This window comes from Nannobrachium achirus (genome assembly GCF_963921795.1).
Source record: "Nannobrachium achirus genome assembly, chromosome: 23".
Classification (NCBI taxonomy): Eukaryota; Metazoa; Chordata; class Actinopteri; order Myctophiformes; family Myctophidae; genus Nannobrachium; species Nannobrachium achirus.
In genome coordinates, this window is record NC_137830.1 from 20,829,981 (window position 1) to 20,843,138 (window position 13,158).

Consider the following 13,158-nt stretch of genomic DNA (forward strand, 5'->3'; position numbering starts at 1 on the left):
AGGGGAGTGTGTGTGTGTGTGTGTGTGTGTGTGTGTGTGTGTGTGTGTGTGTGTGTGTGTGTGTGTGTGTGTGTGTGTGTGTGTGGGTTCTAAATTTCTCCAGTCCTTCACACGTGGGCACTTAGTTTACCCCCCCCCCCCCCTCCTGTTGGCAGTACACCGGCCCCTAATGCAATTATCGATATTGCAGGAGAGACCGGGGCGTGAGGGGAGGGGGCTCAGCCATTCATGTTATGTTAATGCGAGCGGTGACAGAGAAAGATAGAGTGGGTGTGGGTCCAGAATGGAGAGAAGTGGGGGCACTCGTCGTCCCCTCAGACGGTCTCTTCGGCACGCTGCAGCTGTGCATGAGAGGGTGGTTGTGGACGGTTGATTGTGTGTTTGCATGCGTTAGTGAGAGAGCGAGAGCGGGTGAGCAGAGCAGGAGAACGAGGAGGAAGAGGAAAGGAGCACGGTGCACCAGATGCCCTTGTGTGTGGGTGTTTGCTGGATGGGGGTGGGGTGCGGTGGGGTGGGTGGGTCTGTTAATTGAGGTTTCAACAATGCCGCGTTAATTAGGAGTCGTGGAATGAGTGCGAGAGCCATTCTCTCATGCTTAATGCATAGGAATCCATCTCCGTAATGGCCAGATGAACGTTCTGGAAGCATCCGGAGGCCAGTCCTAATGAACGACAACCTCTGTGTACAGTAGCTCAAATCAAATGAGAGGCAGAGTGATCGCGTCCGGCTCGTTCACAGCCATGACGTATTAGACCAATGATTCCCAACCTGTTTCTACATTTTATTTTAAGGACCCCCAGTTTGAGATACATTACGTAAGGCCATTATAAGAAAGGTACGCAACACCGTAGCAGGCATCCTTCCCACAGTTGTTATTGTTACCAGTAAGACTCCCTAAATCGGGAGATAAGCGACTGTCAGGTCGCATACACAAACTTTAGAAGGCAATGGTAGGTAATGAGGAGGGAAAATGGGATTTTTGTGCAAAATCTGTAGGAGCAGTGTTCAAAAAATGTGTTTTGCAAGAATCGGCCTCATGGTGGCGCTAGAAGAGGGCGATGTGAGAAATGAGGAGTGTGTGTGCAAAGTATGGCATGGATAGGGGCAACGGTGGCGGAGATATGAGTAGGGCAAAAGTGTGACATGACTTGTGACGGACAGACATACTGACAGACTGACTGACAGCTGGTGGAAGTTTTGATAGTAACTGCGACCTAACGGTCGCAATAACATCACTTTCGTTGTGTGACACGTCACTTGACACCAGTGGTGGAAAAAGTAGCCTACTCAAATGAAATAATAAAATAAAAGTACAATATTTGGATCCAAGATGTGGTGGAGTAGAAGCAAAACTATTGGAAATTGGAAATACTCAAATGAAGTACAAATACCTCAAATGTTTAGTACAGTACTTACGTAAATGTTCTTACTGTAGTTACTTAATTCCACCACTGCTTGACATTTGCCACACTTGTACCTGCACCCCACGTTGAGAACCAGTGGTAGCCTATAGTCTGCTTTCTGCCATACAATAATACATCCATACCATATCATAACAGTTATCATAACAATATGTACATACTGTGAAGCTGTACTGTGCTGTAAGTGCACGCAGCTTCTAAATGCCCCATTTCCACAGCCAAGCGGAATTGCCCTCAAACCATGACAGGCTGGCTGTTTTAAACGTGTATCGCACCGAACACACAGCATCTTGTTAAGGCTTTAATGGGATTGTTTAATGACTCCCGGACGATTATAAAAACTGTAGAAATCCATTTTAGCTGTATGCGGTATTAAATAAAAGTTTCCTCTGTTTATTCTTGCCGTCGTTTAACATCTGTTAGGGCCATAACAAGGGCTTTCAATGACAAAATCAACCAGCACCCAGTGTAATGTTGTGCATTTGTCGCCGTCTATTCCGCTTGTGCCCGCCGGGTCCGTCCCTTTTGTTTTGCGAGTATTGCTAGCATCCTTCCATGTCGTTTAAGCCTGTAAAAAGAGCACAGCGAAATACTTGGTGTTAATTTAACTCATAAAGTTAGCAAATGTAACCAAATGGACCCTCACTTTTTTGCAACTCACAAGAGTGCGCAAATGGAACCAAACGGCGTTTGGTTCCATTTGCGCACTCTCAGAGTTAAATTAACCCTGAGGTTTTGGCGGTGTGGCTATGAACCGGCTGCCATTGGCTCATTGTGGGGTGGTGGTGCATTACAAGGCTTTCCTTCTGCTTATCGCTGGACTGTGAAAGTCACCTAACCGGATTAGCCCCCGGCTCGCCTGCCTGGATGAGACGGACCCAGCAGGAGGCCTCCGCACTCTGTTTGAATGCACATGTGTGTGTGTGTACTGGTATTACTATAGTTACTACAAAAGTCCCCACAAGTAGCATAGTCGATTTTGAGAAGCCACCATTATGAGGACAATGGTCCTGGTTGTCACAAGAAACATGGTTGTTTTATAGATAAAATATTTATTCATGAAAGGGAGCGAGAGGAGCACTAATCATCGACGAGTAGTTCACAATAATTGTGTATCGGGTGCACGGTTCTGGCAGAAAGTCTTTTTTTAGAAAGGAATACACTCACTTAGGTCTGGTTAGGATTCCTTTTTATGACGGCTTCACCCCCAGCAGCAGATCATACGGACGTGAAAATATATTCATAAATAATGTGGGCTACAGTTATCCCTGATTCATATTGAGTTGTGTGCTGGTATCGTGCACTGAAAATAGGCGATCTACAGTACATGAGCTCACAACTGCTTTGGTTTAATAATTGCAAAAAAATTGCATTCATAAAATTATATTGTTGTCCTAAAATGTCCTCTCATGTATAGCAGAGAGTGTATGTGTGTATGTGTGGCTCTCTCCGCCACTCTGGCGGAGAGAGCAAGTCAGAGTTCTAAAGAATGAAACAAAGAAAGGGATAGAATTAACAGTCAGAGGAGAGGAAACGGAGAATACAAAGAGACCTAAAAGGCAATCAACGTCAGTCCTCTTTCTTCCCATCGCACGCACGCGCACGCAAGTTCACTTTCTCTTCCTGTTTTCCATCTCTCTCTCTCTCTCTCTCTCTCTCTCTCTCTCCAATTCATATTCAAATTTCTAATTCAGATAAGCTTCATGGGCATCACAAGGATTCTCATAATTGCCAAAGCATTAATAATGCATGATGCAAAGATACTCCATGTCATAACAGACAACACAAACACGATAAGAAAAACAAAAACAGACATTATGTTTATTCACCCACTGTGCCTAATTTCTGTGGCAGGCCGCTACATATTCTGGCAAACCATGAACATTCAGCTTTCTCACCAGAGTCAAAATCTGTGTTTTTTGCTATTTTTGTCCCTACCACCCCCTGACCATAGTGAGAGCACAGCTTGTCCTCTCTGGGCAGCCATGTTCATCTCTGTCATTCAGGCTGTGCTCACTGAATCTCATTGTTAACACATCGGATGCCCACGTGATCTCTGACGTCTAATTTGCTGGTGCCCATGGCAACGCGTCATTTTACCTACCGGCGAGAGTACTGGCGAGAAAAGTAATCCGAGTAAATGTAATCCGAGTATGTCCTGTTTATTTCGCGAAAATCTTTTCTTTCAGTCAGGACCGTTTTTTATCATTTCTAAGCCACAGTGTTTGTGTTACGGCATGTAGAAGAGGCTGCCGTTTTGAGAAAAAAATGAAAAAAGGAAGGGAATCCGGAGAAAACAGCACTTTTGTGCAGCCGGTAAACAGGAAGTCAACGAGCCACACAGCACGTCCGGGTGACGTAATTGCGCGCTGCATGTTGGGAAATGGAGTTGTTTCATCACCGCGGTAGCCAAGTGCAGTAGCTACAGTACAGTCGTTGGGCACTCGTAAAGATCAAAGAGATTGACGTGTAGACACCACGTGGGCACCCGATGTGTTAAGGTTTTTCTCAGTTGGTCATCAGTCACTGTGTTCAAATATTCTGCCACAGTGTACTGCCTATCTAGGGACAGATAGAAATTAAGTTTACTTATTTTGTTGCTTTTGATCCAATAGTTTTCATATTATAGTATTTGTTTATTGATATTTTTTCAATTTATATACATGTTACATGTATGAATACATGTTCTCCATTGACTTGAAAGGGAAAATGCAAAAATTAAACTTTTCCCGAATGTGGAGATGACATCATAGATCCAGGATTGCAGGCACAAAGATCGGTGAACAAATGCTATTGACCGGAGTGATACTCGGGCTAGTGTATCCCCGTCCTTCTGAGCCATGGATTGCTAGCGCTCGCTCAGGGTACTGTTTTAGTAGTGTTAGTAGGGGCTTATGTTAGTCTCATTCAGGTTATATTATGACCAGGAGATTTTTAATATGAGCTCCGACTGATCAGGGCCACTGATTGGCATATGTCAATCAATCAATCAATCAATCAATCAATCAACCAGAAATATAGGCCCTATGTTGCAGAGTACTTGAATACTGTTATTCACATTTACTGTACCAAGTTGAAGGGTCCTGGGTGTATTTATTGTGCCCCCTCCTTATCTATCTATAAATGCGACAAATCTCTGTCTGTTTGTTTGTAATCCGCGTATCTCGAGAACCGTTCGTCCCACCGGCTTCAGATTCGGCACGCGCGTTCCCCGCCGCGGCGCGGAGTGCAGTGCCGGGCCTCGGCCCGACCCGACTCGCGGTGCGAAACGTTCGGAATCTCCTTACGCGGAGCTGATTGTTAACATCAGGCTGTTCCTGAGGAAATCGGCACAATCGCTGACTCATTGTGACATCACTTCATAAAAGGCTCTGACATCACGTACGCCAGGAGTCAACAAAGCGACAAATCTCTGTCTGTTTGTTTGTTTGTTTGTTTGTAATCCGCGTATCTCGAGAACCGTTCGTCCCACCGGCTTCAGATTCGGCACGCGCGTTCCCCGCTGCGGCGCGGAGTGCAGTGCCGGGCCTCGGCCCGACTCGGCATGCGGTTTTCCCGAAGCGGCGCGAAACGTTCGGAATCTCCTTACGCGGAGCTGATTGTTAACATCAGGCTGTTCCTGAGGAAATCGGCACAATCGCTGACTCATTGTGACATCACTTCATAAAAGGCTCTGACATCACGTACGCCAGGAGTCAACAAAAAATCTCTGTGAATGTGTATGTATGTGAATCTCGAGAACCGTTCTTCCCACCGGCACGCGCGTTCTCCAGATATGGGCATAAAATGAATCCCCGAATGCGGAGCTGATGTCTGACATCAGAGTTTTCCGCAACCGGTACTGTGTGTGCAGAGATCTCCATATATTGGGGTTTGCATTAAAGGGTGGGGACAAAGGCTAACAAAAGGCAAACAGATGGTCAAAACGGGTCCTATGACAACATGACAACAGGTATATTGGGGTTTGCATTAAAGGGTGGGGACAAAGGCTAACAGAAGGCAAACAGATGGTCAAAACGGGTCCTATGACAACAGGTATATTGGGGTTTGCATTAAAGGGTGGGGACAAAGGCTAACAGATGGTCAAAACGGGTCCTATGACAACAGGTATATTGGGGTTTGCATTAAAGGGTGGGGCAGGCATAAAATGGACGCAAATAGACAGATATCTCCATATATGGGCATATGGGCATAAAATGGACCCAGAACTATATCTGCAGTGATCTCCATATATGGACATAAAATGGACGCCGACAGACAGACAGATACAGATATCTCCATATATGGGCATAAATGGACACAGGCAAACAGATGGTCAAAACAGGTCCTATGACAACAGGTATAATGGGGTTTGCATTAAAGGGCGGGGCATTCATTCTCTATTTACATCGTTCCCGAGTTGGCCAGGTCGCCGACTAGACGCTGGGCCGCCCGAAGGGCGGCCCAGCTTCTAGTCTATCTATAAATGCGACAAATCTCTGTCTGTTTGTTTGTAATCCGCGTATCTCGAGAACCGTTCGTCCCACCGGCTTCAGATTCGGCACGCGCGTTCCCCGCCGCCGCGCGGAGTGCAGTGCCGGGCCTCGACCCGACCCGACTCGCGGTTTTCCGAAACCGGCGCGAAACGTTCGGAATCTCCTTATGCGGAGCTGATTGTTGACATCAGGCTGTTCCGGAGGAAATCGGCGCAAGCGCTGAGTCATTGTGACATCATTTCATAAAAGGCTCTGACATCACGTACGCCACATGAGTCAACACAAAATCTCTGTGAATGTGTATGTATGTATGTAATCCGCGTATCTCGAGAACCCTTCTTCCCACCGGCACGCGCGTTCTCCAGATATGGGCATAAAGTCTGACATCAGAGTTTTCTGCAACCGGTACTGTGTGTGCAGAGATCTTCATATATGGGCATAAGTGGACAAAGACAAACAGATGGTCAAAACGTGTCCTATGACAACAGGTATATTGGGGTTTGCATTAAAGGGTGGGGCATTCATGGGGTTTGCATTAAAGGGTGGGGCATTCATTCCCTATTTCAAATTCGGCACGTGCGTTCCCCACCGCAGCAGGTAGTGCAGTGCTCGGCCTCGACCCGACCCGACCCGATACACGATTTTCTGGAACCAGCACGAAAGGTTCGGATTCTGATGTCTGACATCAGGATTTTCCGGAATTGGCACTGTGTCTGCATAGATCTCCATTTATGGGCATAAAATGGATGCAGACAGACAAATACAGATATCTCCATATATGAGCATAAATGGACACAGGCAAACAGATGGTCAAAGATCTCCATATATGGGCATAAAGTGGACGCAGACAGACAGATACAGATATCTCCATATATGGGCATAAATGGACACAGGCAAACAGATGGTCAAAACGGGTCCTATGACAACAGGTATAATGGGGTTTGCATTAAGTTTGTCTCCTCCTCCATCTGTTTGTCTGTGTCCCTTTATTCCCATTATGGAGATCTCTGTATCTGTCTGTGCCTCCGACTGTGTTGCAGACACAGTGCCGGTTCCCCCTTTAATGCAAACCCCATTATACCTGTTGTCATAGGACCCGTTTTGACCATCTGTTTGAAAAAGCGACAGAAATCTCATATATGGGCATAAAATGGACGCAGATAAACAGATATCTCCATATATGGCATATATGGGCATACAATGGATGCAGAATCACAAAGATCTCCATATACGGGCATAAAAGGGACACAGACAGACAGATACAGAGATCTCCATATATGGGCATAAAATGGACGCAGATAGACAGATATCTCCATATATGGGCATATATGGGCATAAAATGGACCCAGAACTATAACTGCAGTGATCTCCATATATGGACATAAAATGGACACCGACAGACAGACAGATACAGATATCTCCATATATGGGCATAAATGGACACAGGCAGACAAATGGTCAAAACGGGTCCTATGAAAACAGGTATAATGGGGTTTGCATTAAAGGGCGGGGCATTCATTCCCTATTTACATTGTTCCGAGTTGGCCAGGTCGCCGACTAGACGCTGGGCCGCCCGAAGGGCGGCCCAGCTTCTAGTTACAATAATGGCATCACGCTAATGATTCAATGTAGTTCTTCAAACATAATAAAGTACATTTGTCTGATTTTGGTTATTTGTCCCGCCTTGGTTTTCTTTCTTCCAGTTTTTCTCTACAGTATCTCTCTCTCTCTCTCTCTATCTTAGTCTGGGCGTTTCGGGCAGTATTTTGATGGAATCGTGCACTTTACGATAGAAGCATGAAATTTGGCACAGAGTTAGAACATGCCATATTATGGATCATTTTTGGCTATAGGGACATCGCAGATTTGTCTTGGGAAACTTGTGGGAGCCAATCAAAGGAGGGGTCTCATAGACTTTACTATACAGTAATATACTTTTTTCGTGATTCTGAATCCAATGCACGAAAAACATTCCTTGGGCTAAAAACTGCCCCCATAAAACTATGGTTTTGTGATGAGTCTTCACTTTTCACAGTTTTGTGGGGGCCATTTTTCGGAAAGGAATGTTTTCGTGCAGAACAAATGCTTGCATTGGATTCAGAATCCCCCCCAAAAAACCCTAGTGTGACCCCTCACATGCTACTTATAGCATATTTATCTTTTGTATTATTTTACTGTATATTAAAGTCTATGAGACCCCAACTTTGATTGGCTCCCACAAGTTTCCCAAGACAAATCTGCGATGTCCCTATAGCCAAACATTTTCCATATGGCATGTTCGAACTGTGTGCCAAATGTCATGCTTTTATCGTAAAGTGCACGATCTTTGCCGGAAACGCTCGGACTACTCTCTCTCTCTCTCTCTATAATTTTCTTCTCATTCTCTCCTTTCTTCCCTCTATTTCCTCTATGCGTCGTTTTAAGAATCTGTCTTTTTTCGTTTGTGTGTGACCTTTTTGCTGTTTGAAGCTCCAGTATTCCTCCAGTCTCTCCCCCCCCCCCCCTCCCGCCACAGTGCAGTCTGACATTCAGTGAATTTAGCCCCGCTTGTGTTCATCTCGTTCTTGTTCTGCTCCTGCAAACAATGCATTTGATTCAGTTGTTTAATAATGACCTTTCTCCCCTATCGTGTCGAACCACACTCATCTCTGCGCTCTCTCTCTCTCTCTCTCTCTCTCTCTCTCTCTCTCTCTCTCTCTCTCTCTCTCTCTCTCCTGCAGTGAAAGGTTCTTTGTCAGGCTGAATAAGAGCGGAGTCCCCAAGTCACCGGAGAAGACAGAGAGACAATGCACACTCTTTGTGGTGAGACTTAAAAACTCTGTCTACACACAAGCACTGCCAATGAGAACCGCTGTGTAAGCTGGTGATAAGTTATGATCAAACTATATGGGTATACTGTACAATACATGCATCACAGACAGGGCATAGGCATAGATGGTGTCGAGGCAGAAAAAGAGGACGATTTGATCTTAGAAATACAAAATAAAAAGAAGGCAAAAATAATATATTTAGTAGTACATTTCAACTTTTTATGTGTTTTCTTCATTTAATGCCCTACTTCATCCTACAAGAGTGTCAAGCCAAAGTATACAAGCTTCCAACACGTCACATAGCCATTCTCACTATTCCTGAAGCATTCATTCCATTTCCTGAAAAGTCAATTTTATATATTTTTTGGGACATCGGAGGTTACCATCCGAGTTGACAGTGACAATATCAAAGACTCCGGTTGCAAGAAGTTCTTTAGAGCCGGGATAAAACATAAAACCATCAGCACGAAACTAGTGAAAATGGCCGATCTACAGCGTTGTGTGCTTGTAGTTTGACTATTTTCACTATTTTAAATATATTTTAAAACGATAAATGCAAAACAAACAGTTTTGGACAGACAAGGTTTCCAGCCGACAGCGGTGATATAGTGTAATTATGTACAGAATAATGATCAGTGAGACGACCATTATTGTGAATAATATTAAGCCGAAGCAGGACTGACGCGATGCTGTATATTATCCCACTGTTATTACATGGCTACTTAGGATTGCAATTAACTTTGCAACGTAAACCGAGACACAGCGGCCGCCCTCTATCGACTAATAGCGGACCGCAGAATGCGATGTAATTGACCAATCAGAATCGAGCATTCAGCCAAGCTGTGAAATAACATTGTCCTCATACCCCAAGTACTCTTTAGTTAAACCTTAGCATGAATGGTGCATTCAGGCTAGAACGGAGAATGGGTCACACTCGTATATCTACTGAGTGGGTTGAGAGTAGGGCAGCAATTATGATCAATTCATTGTCGATTCATTGATAATTGTTTTTTCATGTGTTAACCCAGTCTATTTCAACCTTTTTCATATCAAGGTCCATTTAACCTTGCGTAGCCAGGCTTACTCATCTGCGAAGAGAGAAACCTGGGGTGAGGCAGAGAGTGCATAGAACGTGGGACTTCCGCCGTGTGAATTTTACCAGATGTTTTCTTTCACAGTGCGGTGTTCCTGCAAACGTATTCCCCAAAACTGTTCTACTTCTCCCGCCCCTTCGGTTGCGCTCGCAATAAACAATATCCAAACAAAAACATGGATTCTGACGAAGTTACACCTATTAAGAGCGAGTTAAGAGCTACAATCTATTTAGGTTTGTTTTGCCGGGGGATGTAAACAGACCTGCACTGCATGATGTAACTTCCCTTAATCGTAGCATTTCCGCCACTTCCATTTATGCAACGCACAGCGCATATTGTGCCCAGGGTGAGACCTGACCATTATTTTTGGGGCATTTGAGCCACGGACCACCATTTGATGAGATTTAGCCTCTCAGACCCAAAACGTAGTATATTTTGTTATCGTGTTATCGAGGACAAGATTTTGTCCTCAAATGGTACCATAGGAGAGATGGTACAGTACATTCTCTAATTGTGTAGACATCTTGTAAATTAAGTGATGCAGATACTAATTTCACTCTTGAGAGCATAAAATGAAACCAAATGGACCTGGATTCATTTTACACCCTCAAGAGTTAAAGATCTATAAGGGTCCATTTGGTTACCAACTCTCCATCATTTAGCTGGTGACCACCTGGAACCCCCTCAAGGACCACTGGTGGTCCCCGGACCACTGGTTGAAAACCACTGTGTTAACCCATTAAAACCGGGAAAGCAATTTTGTGTCATTTTAGATTTTTGCGTTGGTTTTTCAAAAGCAGATTTACAAGCTCACTGCATGCATGTACATCTGCTCTTTTTGAACATTAAAAAAAAAATCTGTGTGCGAACTAATGATTTATTGTAGAAATAATTTGTAGAATTGGCCTGGGGGTCTTCATAATTAGGTTAAACCAACGTATATATCAATGAATGAAAATGAAACACTTAGGCATTATTCTATACTTAATATAACTTGTAGGTGGGCTGTTTTAATACATTTTCTAACAATACTTACTATACAAAAATGTTAATACTGGATTTAGTTTTAAGTATTTTCTACATTATAATTTTGTTAGTTATATTTAAGTAAGTAAAAATGTAGAGTAGGTCTTCGACCTCCTGATGAAAGCGTGCTGAAAATGCTCCTCTGTCCTGTCCTGTCCTGTCCTGTCCTGTCCTGTCCCGTCCCGTCCCGTCCCGTCCTGTCCTGTCCTGTCCTGTCCTGTCCTGTCCTGTCCTGTCCTGTCCTGTCCTGTCCTGTCCCGTCCTGTCCTGTCCTGTTGTGGTTCATTAGGATCTGGGAAGCAGTGATCTGAGGAAGGACGTTTACATCGTTGTGCACATCATACGAATAGGTATGAGATGACACTGGGGATGGGATGATATGAACATTTCGTATCACGATTATTGTGACCAAAGAAAATGCGATTTACGGTATTATCGCGATAATCAAAATATCCCCAACATCCACTATCCTGGGGTAGAACATTTGCCAAAAAAATAGGAGATCTACAAGCTCACAACTCACAAGCTCACACATTGTGAGCTTATAGATCGGAGATTTTTGGCAAAGAGATTTGGTAGAGAGTACATTTGGTATCAAGTTGATACGTATTTATTTGGTATCAAGGTACTTGATACGATTTGGTATCAAGTACGTTATTTACTGGTCCGTTTGACCAATTACAGAGGGTTTAAGTGGTTGCGGATTTGCAGCTCGGCAAATAAAAGGTGAATTCATCCCAATGCATGACGGAGGACGATTTCACGATACATTAAATCTCCACGAGGCGATTATTATGAGTGTTTTTTTTATCACATAAACGATAATAGATTATCGTCCTATCCCTAGATGACACATGTTGTTATTCCACTGAAAGCTAATGCGTTTTCTCTTTGCCTTTAATATGGATATGGATTTTTTTGGTGCAACATTGTAAGTGTATGTGTGTGTGTGTGTGTGTGTGTGTGCGTACGTGCACGTTCAGGGAGGATGGGTGCTGGGGAGAAGAAGAATGTGTGTAGCGTCCAGTACAGGAGGCCGTTTGGCTGCGCTGTGGTCAGTATCGCGGACCTCCTCACAGTCGACTCCAAGGAGGACCACCACCTCAAGGTCTACGCGTAAGTCTGGCCAGATGTCCACTCCTCCCCCGCTCACCAGGCATTCTCTGTTCTTTTTTGGAAGGTTTTACAGCAGGGGTCTTCAACGTTTTCAGGCCAAGGACCCCTTAGATGAGAGACAGATGAAGTAGGGACCCCCTATACGTGTTGTATAAAACTGTGTTGCAGATTTTCATCGATTTCATAGGTAGATTTTTAGACTTGTTTGACAGCACTGTCATCAGTCTATGTTGGATTCATGTTAATGTGTATTCTCATTACATTTAACCACTTAAATCGTCAATATTTTGTAAACTTGACCTTTCACTATGTACTTGGTCAGCTCTTTTTTACCTCTACACCAAATCTATTTGCTGAAAAATGTTAGTACTTTTTCCACCACTGAAGAGTGGGCAAATGCTGCAAACACACAGTAGCAGTGTGTAAATGATGTGTTAATAGAGTGAAAGAAAAAAAATTGCTTATAATTCACAATCACCATATTTAGAGGAAGCACGCTGCACGGAACAGTGCCAAGTCGAAAGCTCCTATTCCTTCGGTAGCACGCTGCACGGAACAGTGCCAAGTCGAAAGCTCCTATTCCTTCGGTAGATTAGAGTAACACCATTCTTCTAGCCTGTCGGCACTATTTTAGTTTTTAAATTCTACTCCAGTAGGTCAGCGTAATACTACTTCTCCAAACAGCAGGGAGAGCACTCTGTTCTGCATGCTATCCTGTGGGGACACGGAGGGATGCCGTCGACACAGTGGCCTGACCTAAATTACAGCTGGACTGTCCCAGATGGACAAATATACCTACACACTTTAGTTATAATTGCCTTAATATCATTTTGTTTGTTTGTTTGTTTGTTTGTTTGTTTGTTTGTTTGTTTGTTTGTTCTTTCTTTCTTTTATAGCGTCATTTGCAGTGTTGGGAAAGTTCACTTTCTACATGAACTAGTTCAAAGTTCAGTTCACAAATTTAAAAACCTACTTCAGTTCATAGTTCATAATTCAACATTTTGAACTAAAGTTCATGGTTCCAAAAAATTAACTAGTTTAGTTTTTTTTTTCCTTAGACTGCAATATGACAAGTTCGACGAGTTTTGGAGGCTGTCCAATACGCCAGTGATGAGTTGACGACCATTTAATTAATTAGATTAACTCTAAAACAATCCAACTTTTTGATTGCCGCGATGCGGTTCCGATTTCACCTTATAAAAAGTCAGGCTTTACA

The 13,158-nt window shown here is 43.8% G+C and overlaps 1 protein-coding gene across 2 annotated transcripts in view; it reads left to right on the forward strand.

Moving 5' to 3' along the window:
• The window catches only part of dock4b (dedicator of cytokinesis 4b), a gene marked incomplete at both ends in the record, with an annotated part of 311,706 nt that overhangs the window by 136,578 nt on the left and 161,970 nt on the right, over positions 1 to 13,158 (forward strand). For both annotated transcript variants that reach the window (XM_080753915.1, XM_080753916.1), the window contains 3 exons: positions 8,617 to 8,698; positions 11,116 to 11,176; positions 11,810 to 11,942. In XM_080753915.1, the coding sequence (XP_080610041.1) occupies positions 8,617 to 8,698; positions 11,116 to 11,176; positions 11,810 to 11,942 (276 nt within the window). The remainder of the gene's footprint in view (positions 1 to 8,616; positions 8,699 to 11,115; positions 11,177 to 11,809; positions 11,943 to 13,158) is intronic.